This window comes from Primulina eburnea, chromosome 6 (assembly GCF_022965805.1).
Source record: "Primulina eburnea isolate SZY01 chromosome 6, ASM2296580v1, whole genome shotgun sequence".
Classification (NCBI taxonomy): Eukaryota; Viridiplantae; Streptophyta; class Magnoliopsida; order Lamiales; family Gesneriaceae; genus Primulina; species Primulina eburnea.
The window spans coordinates 4,940,325-4,957,420 of NC_133106.1; the positions used below are offsets into that span (position 1 = coordinate 4,940,325).

Here is a 17,096-nt window from a genome sequence, read left to right on the forward strand (position 1 = left end):
TTAGGAAATTCATGAACCATGATTATTAAAAAAGAAAACGTCTTTCCAAGGGGGAAGTTTCGAGAGGGAGGAAAACAATTTATTGATCTAAATTTCACACAACTTATAGACCAAAATTACATAAGCTGTTCAGAATATATTTTTCAGACAAGGGAGATACATATGTGCTACTGCTTGGTTCGAGGATATTGTTTTTTTTTTTTTCCGTAGATTATCCAAATATCAATAAATTATTTCATAACATTCTCATGATGGAATGAAACAAAGGTACTCAATACGAAACACTCTAAGATGTAAACTGAGTTAAAGATGCTGGAGAAAAAGGCCTGATGGAATGGGACGACACAGAAAATCAGCGAGAAATTGCAACAGTTCTAGTGTACTCCAGCGACTTGAACGATCGATGGCTATCGTTTAACAGGACTGGTCTTCTGAAACCAATTCCTGATATGTGCCGCCAACTTATCCCGATCAGGCAAATGCTCCTTGAAAAAGTTCGAGTTGACGTATTCGTTCATCCACGCACACAAATTCGGGAACTTATCATTTGTAATGAGCTCAACTCCCAGTGTTTCAGCAATAATAACAGGCCAATATGCAACAAAATTGGCAGCAATATCAACCAGCCCGATGCTATCTCCTCCAAAGAATTTCTTTCCTTTAACCTCATTGTCAAGAACTTTTAGCAATTCTTCCGCTTCTTCCTTGGCTTTCAGTTGCTCCTCCCCTGCACTCAAGTAAGCCTTCCTACATGCTGGCAAGCACTGAATTATAACAAGTTATTCAGCTCACATCTTATGGTATTTGCTTGTACTGAGGAGAACAGCGGGACATATTAAAATTCACCATCTTATTTTACTAATTTTTTTTTAAAAATCAGTCTTATTCCTTTTATCACCAGAGTATTTACATGTCATTATTTTCAAATGGGACTGAAATAAAAAAAAATACAAATAATGTATTAAGATGATAAATTGACAAATAATTTGACAAATAACAGTAAGACAAGAAGAAATTCATGGGCATGGACTATTTCTTCGAAGCAAAAATTTGTGTGAGACGATCTCACAGGTTGTATTTTGTGAGACAGATCTCTTATTTGGATCATCCATAAAAAAATATTATTTTTTATAATAAAATTATTATTTTTTATTGTGAATATGAGTAGAATTGACCCGTCTCACATATAAAGATTCGTGAAACCGTCTAACAATACACCTACTCTTTTCTCGATGTCCATCCAAACAAGGAAAACAATCGAATTCACTTTAATAAGCGCAACACACAAGTAAAATAGAAATTTCCTCCCATAAGTTCAATATATTCTGATCTTCTGTTCCAACGAAAAAAACAAAACAAAGCGAAATCATCGATATATTTTGTGATCGATCATTCAATCACATGAAATAATCTAACATATAATTAAAAAATAAAAATAAAAATAAAAAATAGTACCTTCTCATCCAGGAATTTAGCCCAGAAACGCGCCACGGCTCGGAGGTGAGGATGTTTGGGCAAGATGGATGGCCCATCTCCCCAAGTTTCATCTATGTATTCAAGAATCACCAACGACTCCACAATCGGCTTACCATTGTGCAGCAGCACGGGAACCTTTTTGTGAACTGGATTATACTGAAGAAGCTGAGGGGACTTATTATTCAGATCTTCTTCTACGTATTCGTATTCCACTCCCTTCAGTTTTAGAGCCATTTCAACTCTTCGGCTATACGGGCTTCCCCAAAAACCAAACAACTTCACTTCCGCCATTACAATTCCAAGTGTTGCTAAATTTCAATTTTTAAAAAATTTGAAGGCATATCTGTATATGATGTTTTAGAAAGTAATAAAGAAATAAATTGTCAAAGTTTTTATTTTTGCCAAAAACTTGTGTGAGACGATCTCATAGATCATATTTTGTGAAACGTATATTTTATTTGGGTTATCTATGAAAAAATATTGATTTTTATACTAAGAGTATTACTTTTTATTGAAAATATCAGTAAGATTGACCTATATCACAGATAAAGATTCGTAAAACTTTCTCACAAAAACCTACTCTTTATTTTTTTTTTTCATATTTTATATTAGATATATGTAATGCCTATGATGTCTAAATTATTTTTTTAAGTAAATAATTTTTTAACATAGAGAAAAACAAAATGTTATTGACTGCCACGATTTAGAAAACGAGTTATATTTATAATTTATAAATGACATCTGTACTACATTTGACTTTTTTAATAGTCACAATTTTTATGAACAAACACTTGTTCAATTTCTAAATGTTGCACTAATTCGTTTTAATTTATTATTTTAATTAATAACAATCAAAATAATAATTCTGAATTAATAATAATTATTTATGATCAAGTGAATAAAAAAATTTAATTTCACTTATTAGGAAAAAAACTGAATTGAATAATGAAACAAGTGTTAGGTCTCACCTTTCAGGAAACAAAATTTAATCAAGGTCCAAATTATTTAATTGTTTTGTGCTATAATAGCCTTTTGAAGGTTCTTAAAAACTAGTTTTTTAATGCTCGATAATGATGAAATGAAAGCAAAACTGTATAACTAAAAAATCGGTACACGTTAAACTCATATATTTATTTAATTGTTAAATTATTTATTTAAGTTTAAAATGATTTATAGCGATGTATGATCTATTTAATTTACATTATTTTAAATTATTTATTTTTATGTGATGCACGCTAAATGTTTTCTTGAATTTCATGTTTAAGACGATTATTCGATGCAGGATCGGGAAAAAGAGACCGACGACGATTTTGGCAATTTTAAAACGTAGTATTCTATTTTAATTTAAGAATGGTGCATTTTAAAGATTTATTAAGTTTTAGCATTTTTAAAGCCTGATTTAATTTTATTAGGTGATTTTAAGATTTTTAAACTTTTAAAGTTTAAGGCATGTACATTTTATTTCAAATTTAGGGATGCTAGTAATTTAGTGGAGAATTGGTATTTTAATTATCATGTAAATTGCTTATTATTTATTTAATTGAGCTAATTAACCCCTAATTACCCTAAGTAATCACACACACGTTACACACACTTACTCATTTTTACACACACCATCAGCACACACATTTATTTCCATCTCATTTCAGATTTTTGAGAGCAAAATAAAACCTAAGGTTCTAAGAAAATTCAGCAGCCGCCTCCTCCCTTCAAAGATTTCAGAAATTCTCGCCACTTTTCTTCAAGAAAATCGTGCCACGTTCGTCCCGGATCGTCCCTCGCACCTTTCCCGCTTCGGTATCGTCGGTTCGATAATTTTAAATATCAAAGACATGTATATTCTTTCATTCTTGCATCGATCTTGTCATATTATTCGTGTTGTTGTTTGTTATGCGTAAAAATCTATGTATGTTGTAAAAATTTTGAGCAAAAATTTGTTGGATCGGTTTTGAAACGATTTTAGATCTGAAAACTCGAAATTTGCTGTCGTTTTAAATACTGCAACTTTTCGGTTTAGTTTCTGGAAAAACCTTTAATATATAAAACGTAGAACTTTTCGTTAACTTCGATTGAACAATAAATTCAATATTTGGATAAGAAACGAGTGAGCTATGATTGGTTTCGTATGACTGCTCAAACCTGCGGTCTTATGAAATTGATGTTCATCGTGTTTTGAAGTTTTTGAGTTGCAGGCTTCGTTGGGTACCGCCGGGCTTGTGATACTGCATTTAGATATGTTATTGGATGTATTTAGGTGTTAATTGGTAGTTCGTTTGGGTCGGGATTGGCTTGGGTTGTAATAGAAGTCGTAAGAAGCGAAATGATGTCGAATTACGAGTTAGTGTTGTATTGAAGTTGCTTGTCGATGTTTGGGGACGTTTGGGGTGTTTTTACGAGTTTGAATCAATGTAATAACATTCTAAGATGAGTCTCGAGGTGTTAGTTCATGGTCCGTAGGCTTGGATTGGATGAATGAATCAATAAGTTAGTGAATTTTTGCGAGTTTGCAAGTTCAGAGGCTATCCGGACCCCGACACAGAGTTCGTGCACTTTTTCGTTCAAAATTCGATTTTCCAGCACCTACACGGACCCCGACAAGGACCCTTCCTTTTAAAAGAAATTTTAATTTTTTTTTTATTTTTAGTGATTGTTTTGGGGTTTGATGTTATGATTTAGTACGATGATTAAATGAGCTCAATTCCCGTGAGATTAAGAATGTTTTGTCATTTTTGGGTGTGAGCATGACTATACGTCTAAGTTATGCAAGATAGATATTCGAACTCATTTTAGTATGTGCAGCAGTGGCCCCAAGCGAGATCTAACGAATCCCTCAACGTCAAGTAAGTATGTTCGGCGTGCAAAAGAAAATATTTTAAGTTTTTGAGGTATGCTAAATGTCTTGTGACCAAATTATGAACGTGTTTGGAAGTCGATGAACGTGGCCGAGGACCTCTCCACCCCGGTAAAGCATGACCGAGTTTAGATCAGGATTGGAAAGCGGTAAAGCATGACCAGGGACAAATCCACCCGTTAAAGCATGAATGGGGATCTCATGTATGTGGTAGTGGAATTTACCTGCCAACCCAGTACTGTGGTTTAGTCTGATCAGGCACATTTATGTATGAGTCACTTGTAAGGCCCAAGAATTACAGAATCAATAACCAAGATTATTAATCGTCATTAACGTGAGACTCGGAAGATATGAGAATGAATGACATGCGATGAAGGAAGAAAAGACATGAGAAAATAGGGTTTGCAAGACCGCACCCGCGCCCAAAGCAGGAGTGCACCCGCGGTCATGCAATTGTAGATTTTTGCCAGAAAGGCCGAAGCCACACCGCACCCGCGGTGCCAGACAAGACCGCACCCGCGGTGCATGGACAGAAAGTTGTCAAATTTATTCGAAGCAAGACCGCACCCGCGGTGTGGTACCGCACCCGCGGTCTAGGATGTACCGCACCCGCGGTCTTGAATTTCAGAAAATGATAAATACGACGAGGCACGAGCACACCTACGGTGCATGTCATGACCGCACCCGCGGTCATGCGTGGAGCTTGAATAATAAGGCCACGGTTCCAGAGTTGCATGCAGTATATATATAAGAGCTTGACACGTTATTTCTTCAGAAAACTCAGCAACAAGGCACAAGAAATTCTCCCTAAAGTTCCCACGCCTTTAGATTTCGATTGTGCAAGAACCGTTTAGAAGAATTTAAATCCAACTTCAGTTCTGAGTTCCTCGTGACACAAGCTACACAAGGACGTAAGTTTCATTACGTTTTGAGATGTTTTGAGAATATGATGTTGCTAGAATTGAATATGATTCAGATACGGCGTTTCTGCTACCGTAGACATTATAGAATTGAAGTCAGATTAAAGAACATATGGTTTATGTAATTGTTATGCCGTCGAAACATCAGTAGATTGATATTGATCAGATGCAGTATTGATTGAGATTGATCAGACTCCGTAATTATTCAGATATTATTGTAATGTCGATGACATGAATTAGATTGTATCTTATTCAGATATTGATCAGATTGTATACTGATTTGAGTATTGATCAGAACAGATTATGTATTGAGTTATTCACTGATACAGCGTATTCGATATTGTCATTTCAGATAGATATGGATAGAGTTGAATACAGATCACCGTCTTTGTCAGACCAGGAAGACAAAGGTATAATTCATGTGATATTCGGGAAGACACAACTCAAATAAGATCCTATTTGAGTTTCCCAACAAAATCACATACTAGATTATTATTATATTCTGATATAAATATGCTTTTTTTATATGCTGATATGCTACCGCTTTGTTTACAGATTTGTTATTCATTACATATAAGATAGGAAAGTCTTGACAGAACAGTCAAACTTCTAGACGTTCGGTGGTATCACAACATAGGGGAAGATCAGTCTCCTATTGTAGATGTGGATATAGATCAGACCGAAGTCTAGGAATAAGACGTACCGTCACCCCGATTGGTAGGGTAGGTGATAGATCGTCTTATTCACACCGGGATCCCTAGAGTTATAGTCGAGTCGAGTCTAGACATGATTTGACTATATCTGCATGCGTTTATGGATGTGGTTTCATAGATTATGAAACCCGTTTTTATTGCTTTCCGTCATAATAGCATGTTTTTATGATTTGATTTGAGTTGCATGTTTATCAGATTCGAGTTGCATGCTTATTTGATTTGATTTCATAGATTATGAAACCTATTGCTTTTAGTTTTATTCATGATAGAATAATTCATGATTTACTTTGTGTATATGCATGTTTACCATGTTTTATACTGGGATTTATTCTCACCGGAGTTATCCGGCTGTTGTCTTGTTTTGTATTTGTGCATGACAACAGGTGGGGCTGGATCGGGGTCAAGAAGATGATAAGAGAAGACGAGTTAGCGTGGTGATTCCGGACTTACTGTAGATTTGGTTTACTACTTGAACTTAGTAACCGAACCTTAGACTTAGATCGTACAGTATTGTACTGTTATACTGAAATGTATTTTATACTGAGATGTATATTATTTAGCTTCCATTATCTTCCGCATTTACATTTTAAAAAGAAAAATTTTTAGACCTTGTTTATCAGAACTGATAATTAAATCCCAACGATGATTAAGAAGATGATTAGCGTCCGGGTCCCCACAACAGGTGGTATCAGAGCGATAGATCCTTTAAATTGAGATAGCCAGAATTGATAGATCCTTTAGACTGAGATAGCAGAGAATGAGCGGGGTAGATTGAATTTTCTTTCCTTGCATGTGATTGCTAGAATGAGAATTATGTTAATATTGACTTACATTGTGTGTGCTAGCATGATTTATTGTTTTCCCTATTACATGTTTTGTGTTATCTGAGTTGATTACAGCATGTAATTACCAAGACTGAATCAGAACCGAGTCTGAATCAGAGGTATATGATCAGAGGAGGGCTGAGACAGATTATATAGATTGGGTGTTAATTTGTTTGATATTCAGATATACCTCCACGGCGGATTCTAGAAAGGGTTAGTACTTCGTCCGAACAGATAGATGCATCAGAAATTCAGATGGAAGTAAAGTTGGCAGAATTGCAGTTATTACAACCGCCAATTCTGAGTGGCACCGAGACATCTGAAGATTGTCAGAACTGGGTTGATGACATAGAAATACTATTTGATTTACTCGATTGCACAGATGAACAGAAAGTTAAATTGGTATTTCACCAGTTACGAGAGGCTGCCAGAAGTTGGTGGATTACAATCAAAGGATTATTAGCACAACGTGGTACTGTGATCACGTGGGAAGTCTTCAAAACTGAATTCTATCAAAGATTTTTCTCAGTCTCGTACCGAGAGGACAAGAAAGCGGAGTTTGAGAATTTGAGACAAGGTCAATTGAATATTGATGAATATATTGCTAAATTCTCTACTCTACTGCATTTTGCTCCTCAGGTAGCTGGAAATGATGAAGCTATAGTAAATCAGTTCATCAGAGGGTTGAATTCGGAGGTAGTTGCATTTATGAATCTGCAGCGACCTTACCATTTTGCGGACATCTTGAGTAGAGCGAAGAGAGCTGAAGCGAGTCTGATTAGACAGCTAGGGAGGTTGTGTGTGAAGCAACCCCAGATACAGCAATCCCCTCTCAGATTTGATCGCGGTAGTATGAGTGGGAAGCAAGATCTGCTGAAAACTCGTAAGAAGCCATTCAAGAAGTTAGGAAGTGGTTCCTCTAGCTCAAGTGGTTCCAGTCCAAGCCATACTGAAGTCTATTGTAGGACTTGTGGAGGGAGACATTCCTCAGAGCAATGCCAAGGGGTGCTTGGTAGATGCAATATTTGTAAACAGCCGAGACACTTTGCTAGAGTCTGTCCCCAGAAAGGTTCCCAAAGATTTTAGGGAACAGAATCGAGAAACAGACCCAGAATACACTACAGGTACTATTCTTTTATGATTCTATTGCATATGTATTGATATATATGCATTTGTTAAGAATATCTTTGACTAAGTTGCATGGAGATATGTTGTATCTGTTGGGTTTGTATGTACTGTAGTATTGATGTCCTTGCTTGTTGAGGAAATGTTGATATCAGAGACTTCTGTATATATTGTATACTACAGTAAGATGAGAATGAAATAGAAATAGATTATGATGTACTTGTGTTTTCTGATTTGAACGCATTATTGATATGTATATGCTGAACAAGTACAGACATATTGTAGAATTGTTCCAGAAATGGTAAGAGTCAGACCAGAGATGACTGATCAGTGGAGATACCACGATAAGGATTCTAGATTTAGAATTCCTTTGATATCTGTATTGTATATGACTCGATTAATACAGAAAGGAACATATGGTATCCTTATGTATTCAGTAAATTTACTGAAATCGAGTCTAGCATTGACAGATTTGCCAATAATGCATGAGTTGGCTGATGTTTGCCTAGATAAGATGTTAGATTTAAGTTATATCAGAAAGATAGATTTCAGAATTGAATTCAGCTCAGATACTGATTGTTATTTTAGAATTCAACACAGAATAACGTTGAATGTACAGAATGATACAGAATGAATTGAAAGATCAGTAGAAGAGTACCGACCAGGAGTTACATCTGATTTAGTGTTTCTCTTTGGCGTGTTCCAGTATCTTCAGAGATGTTCTGATGATTCTATGCTTGTTATATCTATGAGATTTTGATATAATTGCAGCATTTGATTGATTGAATTGAATATCTGAAGGTTGTGTTAGATATTCTGAGAACTATAATGATTGTATACAGAAATTATTCAGATAAGAATCCTGCTTGACACAGATTGTATTCAGAATGTGCGTTATCTGAAGTTAGTATACAGATTGATTCTGATACAGTTGAGATTGCGATCAGTGACTGATAAGATATCGATATCAGAAAGACCAGGAAGTTCAGAAATGTATGTTGTCGGATTTGACAGATTATTTTATTCGACTGTTGCTTTATATCTGCTGAGTATCGGCATTATTCTGAATCAGTATTTGAGATATCTTATATTGTTTTGGGGAGCATATTTTAATTGCAGATGGGATATAACAGTTGATCAGAATAATATGAAGATGTTTATGAGAAATTTTTGTTTTATGAGTTCACTGAACTCACTAGATCTGTATAGGATGTTGCTATTTCGTCTCTGATTTGATATTACTGTTATTTTGAATCCGTATATGATACAGATTGTTGTGAACCGTTGAGAATATATACAGTTCAATTGTATCAGAATTGTTTTCAAGAGGTACAGCTATTCAGAAATGTGATCAGAATGTTCAGAACTTAAATGTGATAATCAGAACCGAGTAACAGATATGTGATTTTGTGTTTTGTATGAGATTGATTAGTTTGTGATATCAGAATGTTTCAGAATTGTATAACAGAATTGATATCGACAGTCAGAGCCGAATACCAGGTAGGTATTTCTTCTTTACTTTATGATATTAACTGATTTGTTGGTATCAAATAGTTCGAATTGGAAAAAAAATCAGATAGGGTCAGAAATGCACCGTAGTGGATTTAGTTTTTAGTTTGATACTTGAGAATGGATTATATTCGAATAGATAATTTTGATATAGACAGATTAGATCAGCTATGACATAGTTTGTATCGAAATGTTGGCAGAAATTGTACTGATATGTCTGAATTGCTAACAGAAAAGACAGAAAGATAGAGATCCGAAGATTTATTACAGAATTGTACAGTTCTAAATAGAAGTAAGAGTACATTTCTATGACTTTCGTAATGAAATTACCGCCATTTTCTACAGATCATGATAGAATATGATTGTGATTGATAGATTATTCAATCTGTATTCTATTAGTTTGTACCAGATAACGTACAAACATGACCAAATGACACAGATCGGTGTCAGAGAAGTGGTCAGAAAGATCGGAATGCCACAGTAGATTATGTCAGATTGTGATTTTGCTTGAGTTTGTATTCGTGACAGAATATATCATGAACTCTCTTTTAGATTGTTTCACAGCTTGACCGGCAGTCAGAATGGGTTATCCAGATATTAGAAGACTTCGGTACAGCTTTAGTGCTGGATGTTAGCACTATACAGCCTTAGTGCTGGATGTTAGCACTATTTGTTATGACTTATTGTCACTGTATGAATTACTATATGACAATAGCTACTAAGATAGTTCAGAATGGACAGACTTAGGAAACCAACGTCGGATGAGGACGATTAGTATTTGAAACTGAAGATGGTATATGTCCTTGATTGAGATAAACAGATTTGATAACAGCAGATGGTACTGATATGTGATGAATTATGATGGGTCTATACGGATGTTGTATAACCAACATGGCAAAGATGGATTCTGTCAGAGTTAATTTAAGAAGTATTATGATAGTATACTTCAAGAAGGCTTAGTTCAGATTTGGAATCAGAAGTTGATATAAGAAAGAGATTTCACCATGGATTCATTGAGCTGAGAGTTTGATTTAAACTCTGTTATACATTTCCTCTGATATATTTGAATTGATTGTTTGTGAGTTCGGGGACGAACTCAGATCTAAGAGGGGGAGAAATGTAAGGCCCAAGAATTACAGAATCAATAACCAAGATTATTAATCGTCATTAACGTGAGACTCGGAAGATATGAGAATGAATGACATGCGATGAGGGAAGAAAAGACATGAGAAAATAGGGTTTGCAAGACCGCACCCGCGCCCAAAGCAGGAGTGCACCCGCGGTCATGCAATTGTGGATTTTTGCCAGAAAGGCCGAAGCCACACCGCACCCGCGGTGCCAGACAAGACCGCACCCGCGGTGCATGGACAGAAAGTTGGCAAATTTTTTCGAAGCAAGACCGCACCGCGGTAGGAACAAGACCGCACCTGCGGTGTGGTACCGCACCCGCGGTCTAGGATGTACCGCACCCGCGGTCTTGAATTTCAGAAAATGATAAATACGACGAGGCACGAGCGCACCTGCGGTGCATGTCATGACCGCACCCGCGGTCATGCGTGGAGCTTGAATAATAAGGCCACGGTTCCAGAGTTGCATGCAGTATATATATAAGAGCTTGACACGTTATTTCTTCAGAAAACTCAGCAACAAGGCACAAGAAATTCTCCCTAAAGTTCCCACGCCTTTAGATTTCGATTGTGCAAGAACCGTTTAGAAGAATTTAAATCCGACTTCAGTTCTGAGTTCCTCGTGACACAAGCTACACAAGGACGTAAGTTTCATTACGTTTTGAGATGTTTTGAGAATATGATGTTGCTAGAATTGAATATGATTCAGATACGGCGTTTCTGCTACCGTAGACATTATAGAATTGAAGTCAGATTAAAGAACATATGGTTTATGTAATTGTTATGCCGTCGAAACATCAGTAGATTGATATTGATCAGATTCAGTATTGATTGAGATTGATCAGACTCCGTAATTATTCAGATTGTATTATAATGTCGATGACATGAATTAGATTGTATCTTGTTCAGATATTGATCAGATTGTATACTGATTTGAGTATTGATCAGAACAGATTATGTATTGAGTTATTCACTGATACAGCGTATTCGATATTGTCATTTCAGATTGATATGGACAGAGTTGAATACAGATCACCGTCTTCGTCAGACCAGGAAGACAAAGGTATAATTCATGTGATATTCGGGAAGACACAACTCAAATAAGATCCTATTTGAGTTTCCCAACAAAATCACATACTAGATTATTATTATATTCTGATATAAATATGCTTTGTTTATATGCTGATATGCTACCGCTTTGTTTACAGATTTGTTATTCATTACATATAAGATAGGAAAGTCTTGACAGAACAGTCAGACTTCTAGACGTTCGGTGGTATCACAGCATAGGGGAAGATCAGTCTCCTATTGTAGATGTGGATATAGATCAGACCGAAGTCTAGGAATAAGACGTACCGTCACCCCGATTGGTAGGGTAGGTGATAGATCGTCTTATTCACACCGGGATCCCTAGTGTTATAGTCGAGTCGAGTCTAGACATGATTTGACTAGATCTGCATGCGTTTATGGATGTGGTTTCATAGACTATGAAACCCGTTTTTATTGCTTTCCGTCATAATAACATGTTTTTATGATTTGATTTGAGTTGCATGTTTATCAGATTCGAGTTGCATGCTTATTTGATTTGATTTCATAGATTATGAAACCTATTGCTTTTATTTTATTCATGATAGAATAATTCATGATTTACTTTGTGTATATGCATGTTTACCATGTTTTATACTGTGATTTATTCTCACCGGAGTTATCCGGCTGTTGTCTTGTTTTGTATGTGTGCATGACAACAGGTGGGGCTGGATCAGGGTCAAGAAGATGATAAGAGAAGACGAGTTAGCGTGGTGATTCCGGACTTACTGTAGATTTGGTTTACTACTTGAACTTAGTAACCGAACCTTAGACTTAGATCGTACAGTATTGTACTGTTATACTGAAATGTATTTTATACTGAGATGTATATTATTTAGCTTCCATTACCTTCCGCATTTACATTTTAAAAAGAAAAATTTTTAGACCCTGTTTATCAGAACTGATAATTAAATCCCAACGATGATTAAGAAGATGATTAGCGTCCGGGTCCCCACATCACTTGCTTTGAAACATATATCTACGCAACATGATGTTATGTATGCTCAAGTATGTATGATGCAAGTATGTTTAAGAAAATTCTTATGATGATGACAAGTCTATGTTTATGCTATTATGTTCAAGTTTCAAGTAAGTTTATGCTACTACGTTCAAGTTTCAAGTACGTTTATGCTATTACGTTCAAGTTTCAAATATGTACGCTCTATTTTAAAGATGCATGTGATTTTATTATGTAGTATTTGCTATATCCAGTTTATACATGTTGAGTCTTTAGACTTACTAGACTTTATCGATGCAGGTGGGGATGATTTTGAGAAGACAAAGGGTGGGGACCAATGAGCTGGCTTGGACTGCGCAAGAGGCTAAACCCGAGGACTGCCCATGTTTTAAGATTTTATGCACGACGATTTTAATACTCTGATTTCACGTTATTGTTTATGATATTTAATCAAGTATTTTTCTTTAGAAAACTTTATTAGTGATATCTTTTATTACAAATATTTTGGATGAACAATTGATTGATGACCGAAATTTGAAATTTTATTATGTATATAAGAAAATTTTAATTTTTCCGCAAATTTCAAGTAGTTCAACGGTACGTTACAAAAAAAAATTAAAATTAAAAAAAAAACTCTTCAATCAGATTTTTAAAAAGAAAAAAACTAGTTTTTATGTTTAATTTTTTATTTTATTTTTAAAAAAATAAACAAGTAGAATGAATAGTAGATCATCTTGTTTGGGAGTACTTGTTCTTGGATAAATATTATATTGGAAAATACTTAAATTTTCTTTTTTAAAAAAAAAAAAAATACTTATTACAATCTTAAAATTTTACCAAAATTCTAATAAAAAAATTTATATTTTACGTATTTCATATCCGCATTTTATTATTTTAGATTTAAATATTAGTTTTTCTTATGTATTTTAATAGTTATACTACCACAAACTATTTGTTCAATGTTACTATAATTTATTAGTTGTAATATCACATATATATTATAAAATTTAAAATCTTGTTACTATTTTTTAAATTATTTTTTTTTTGTAATATCAACCAACATAAACAATTTTTTTCTGGCCTAAGGAATTCCAACGGTTGGCTAAAAAATTTATCGACTCAGTTGTGGTTGACAGTCTTTATTTTAATATGATTTACGTTTCATTGTTTCATTTCAATTTATCCATATACTCATGCAATCGACATAGATAAAGTATTTGATTATTATTTAATAAAAATGAATAGTAATTCGATCTTGAAACTCATTTGTAAACACTATATATTCTAAATTCGTTCCAAGTCGATTCAACTGCCTAAAAAAAAGAATAAAGGTCGTTTGAGCTTGAGACTAACATCTGTGATGTTGTGTATCGTGTTTCATGGTAAGGGCACAGAGATGTCCAATCATGCATATGGGTAATCATATGACGATTGTACCAAACAACCCTCCCTCGAACGTTCCAAATGTTTTTCATTCATTGAGATAGAAAGTATGTGGTTGTGATTGTACATCATTAGTCCTTACGACTCGGGACAACACTGAGTCTCTACATACTAGGCATGTGCTTTGACTCGTTTACCGACTCCACGAGAGTCACAAGGTGGCGAGGTTGGTGCAATTGCGACATGTGTAGGAGCAAGCACTACAAAAAAAACTAAAGACAACGGTTTTTCATTGTTGTCGTAGATCTTGGAAAATCGTTGTTAAAGGCCATGTTGTTAAAAGGTCTACTCAAAGACAACGGTGAAACATCATTGTCGTAGACGTCTAAAGACGACGATGAAAAATCGTCGTCGTAGGTCTTGTAAAACCGTTGTTAAAGGTCCTGTGGTTAAAGAATGCGCTCGAAGACAACGGTTTAGACATTTGTCGTAACCTACAATTTGCGACTGTTTTTGAAAAATATTCGCTAAAATTAGCGACGGTGTTCATGCAAAACCGTCTCTAATTAGCGACGAGTTTTCATAAAGTTAGCGAAGATTTTGCATGATTTCCGTCGCTAATGTTTTCAGTAAAATAAAAAAATTACTTTTAATAATTTAATAAATATAAAAAAAAACTTACAATCTTACTATGCTAACAATATTCCTGATCTTAACTAACACTTAAAAATTTACTAAAATTAAAGCGAAAAAATTTACTCTAAATCGAAACTAATTGTGTAAGAGAGAAAAATTTTAAGTGTTATGAAGTGGTGTGGAGAAAAAAAAAACTGAAAAAACTGATATTTATAGACAATTTACGACGGTTTTTGGTGTATAGCGACGGTAATTTCATAAACCGTCTCTATTAGCGAAAGCTAGATAAACAATGTCGCAATTAGCGAAGGTTGTTAGTCAAACAGTCGGAATTGGCGACGGTTAATTAAAAACCGTCGCTATTAGCGACAGTTATTTATCAAACCGTCACTTAACAAACATTTGCGACGGTTTTGCTTAAAATCGTCGCTATGTATAGCTAATTTAACTACGATTTTTCTACAACCGTTGCTAATTTAAAAGTTGCGACGGTTTTTCAAAACCGTCGCATAATTTAATAATTTTATTAAAAAAAAACCCATTGTCGTAGAACTAAACAATAAGAAAAGACAACGTTTTACAAAAACCGTTGTCGTAGAACTAAAGACAACGGTTTAAACAGATAAGAAAAGACAACATTTTACAAAAATCATTGTCTTAGAACTAAAAAAACCAGCTGAAAGACAACGTTTTAAACAAACAGTTGTCTTTGATCTTTTACAAAACACATCTAGACAACGATTTTTAACCGTTGTCGCAGCTCAAAAAAACACGCTCATAGACAACGATTTTTAAAAACGGTTGTCGTACATATATCAAAGACAACGGTTTTGAAGATACTGTTGTCTATAAACGGATTTTTTAGGCTATGACAACGGTTTTTGTTGCAACCGTTGTTAAAATTCGTTGTCTTTGATGTGTTGTTGAATGTGTATTTTCTTGTAGTGAAGTGCATTGTAGTCGGGAATTCACCGCTCATCTACTGACGTGGATATCCTATGTGATCCAACGAAATAGTAATACATTAAATTTCTGGCCAAAGTGTAAGATCTTTATTAAAGACAAGCGTTCTCTAGTTGTGCATGCGATGACGCTATGAATATTTCATTAATATATCACATAGCTATCGAATCTAATATTCAACTGGTGTGCTATCATTGACCCACTAAAACTAAATTCCTTCTCTCTAACTAAAATTAGTATAATGATGAGCAGTGTCGAATCCACAGGGAACGAGAGATTTATTTATTTCGAGCAAAATGTAAATAAAAGGGGGATTTTGGGATATTAATTTAATAAAATGCTAAACTAAATTTCTTCAAAAACGGAAAATAATAAATTTAAATGATAGTTAATCAACTAGGATAAAGTAAAGAATTTAATATGAGACAGATCTGATTCAAGGGAGTTCTACTATTTAATCATATTACTGTTCATCGGCAAATAAACAATTTATTCAAGTTGTTCCAAGCAATTAACCTTAGAATTATAGGGATATCCGCTAAAATTCTTGTGTTTTCCTAAATTAATTAACTGAACCCATCATCCTGTCAAAACTTATCAATAATCAACTGGGCACAATAGCGTTCCATATTAATTAATGATAGCTTTTATGCCGTGAACACAGTTAATCTTGAAATATAACAATCGAGATAGCTGCAATTGATAGATCGTGTAATGCCCGGAAATTTAATCCTAGTAATCTAGAATTATTGAATTATAATGTGATATGATTACGAAAGGATTAATCGGGACACGAAATAAAATTAGATATGAAGGGTGCAAGCTTTGGACAGAACAAGTGGCGCCCGAGCGGTAAGAAATGACCGCCCGAGCGCCAAAGTTCAATAGGAAATGTCTCGGGCAGAAAGTGTGGCTCCCGGGCGGTAAATTGTGACCGCCCGAGCGCCAGCATCTATCAGGAGAGGGCAGAACCCCTCGCGCCCGGGCGGTAAGTCTTAACCGCCTGAGCGCCGAGCACGCGCCCGAGCGGTAAGTTACTACCGCCCGAGCGCGAGGCATGCAAAGCGAAATTGTGCCGAGTGGCTAAATGCATGCGCGAAGTATATATATATATATACAAACGTTTTAATCCTCAGAAACGAGAGAATAGATTTGAGAAAAGTCTCTGTAGAGTTGTGAAAAATCCTTACGTCTTTTCTGAGAAATCCGTCCGTCTGATTTTAAATCCGACTTCAGTACCGAGTTCTTAGCAACGTAGGCTACAACTTGACGTAAGTTTTACTACGTTTTGACATGCTTTGAAATTATGCTATTGTCAGAATTGAATGGAATTCATATATGACGTTCTTGACATCATAGACATCATAGAATCGAAGTCAGATTAAGAAACGGACTGATTATGGAATTGTTATGAATTTTTAGGGTATATTGATTTATACCGAACATATTTGGATTATGAATCGATTACAGTTTATATTGGATATGGGTTATAGATTGTAATTGATAGATGTTGAGATGGTATTGA

The 17,096-nt window shown here is 35.0% G+C and overlaps 1 protein-coding gene across 1 annotated transcript; it reads right to left on the reverse strand.

The window, feature by feature from the left end:
* Nucleotides 1-211: 211 nt before the first annotated feature.
* Nucleotides 212-1,804, reverse strand: LOC140833324 (probable glutathione S-transferase). The gene is made up of 2 exons (XM_073197701.1): nt 1,456-1,804; nt 212-764 (listed from the first exon to the last, which is right to left on the reverse strand). Exons 1-2 carry the CDS (start codon nt 1,765-1,767, stop codon nt 408-410), a joined length of 669 nt encoding a protein of 222 aa, XP_073053802.1. The 5' UTR covers nt 1,768-1,804; the 3' UTR covers nt 212-407.
* Between the last annotated feature and the right edge of the window lie 15,292 nt (nt 1,805-17,096).

What these genes read in the sequence shown, in the direction of transcription:
- LOC140833324 (XM_073197701.1), bottom strand. Translation starts at nt 1,767, where the DNA reads ATGGCGGAAGTGAAGTTGTTTGGTTTTTGGGGAAGCCCGTATAGCCGA. An exon ending in CTAAATTCCTGGATGAGAAG is followed by an intron (nt 765 to 1,455) that starts GTACTATTTTTT and finishes GTTATAATTCAG; the next exon opens with TGCTTGCCAGCATGTAGGAA.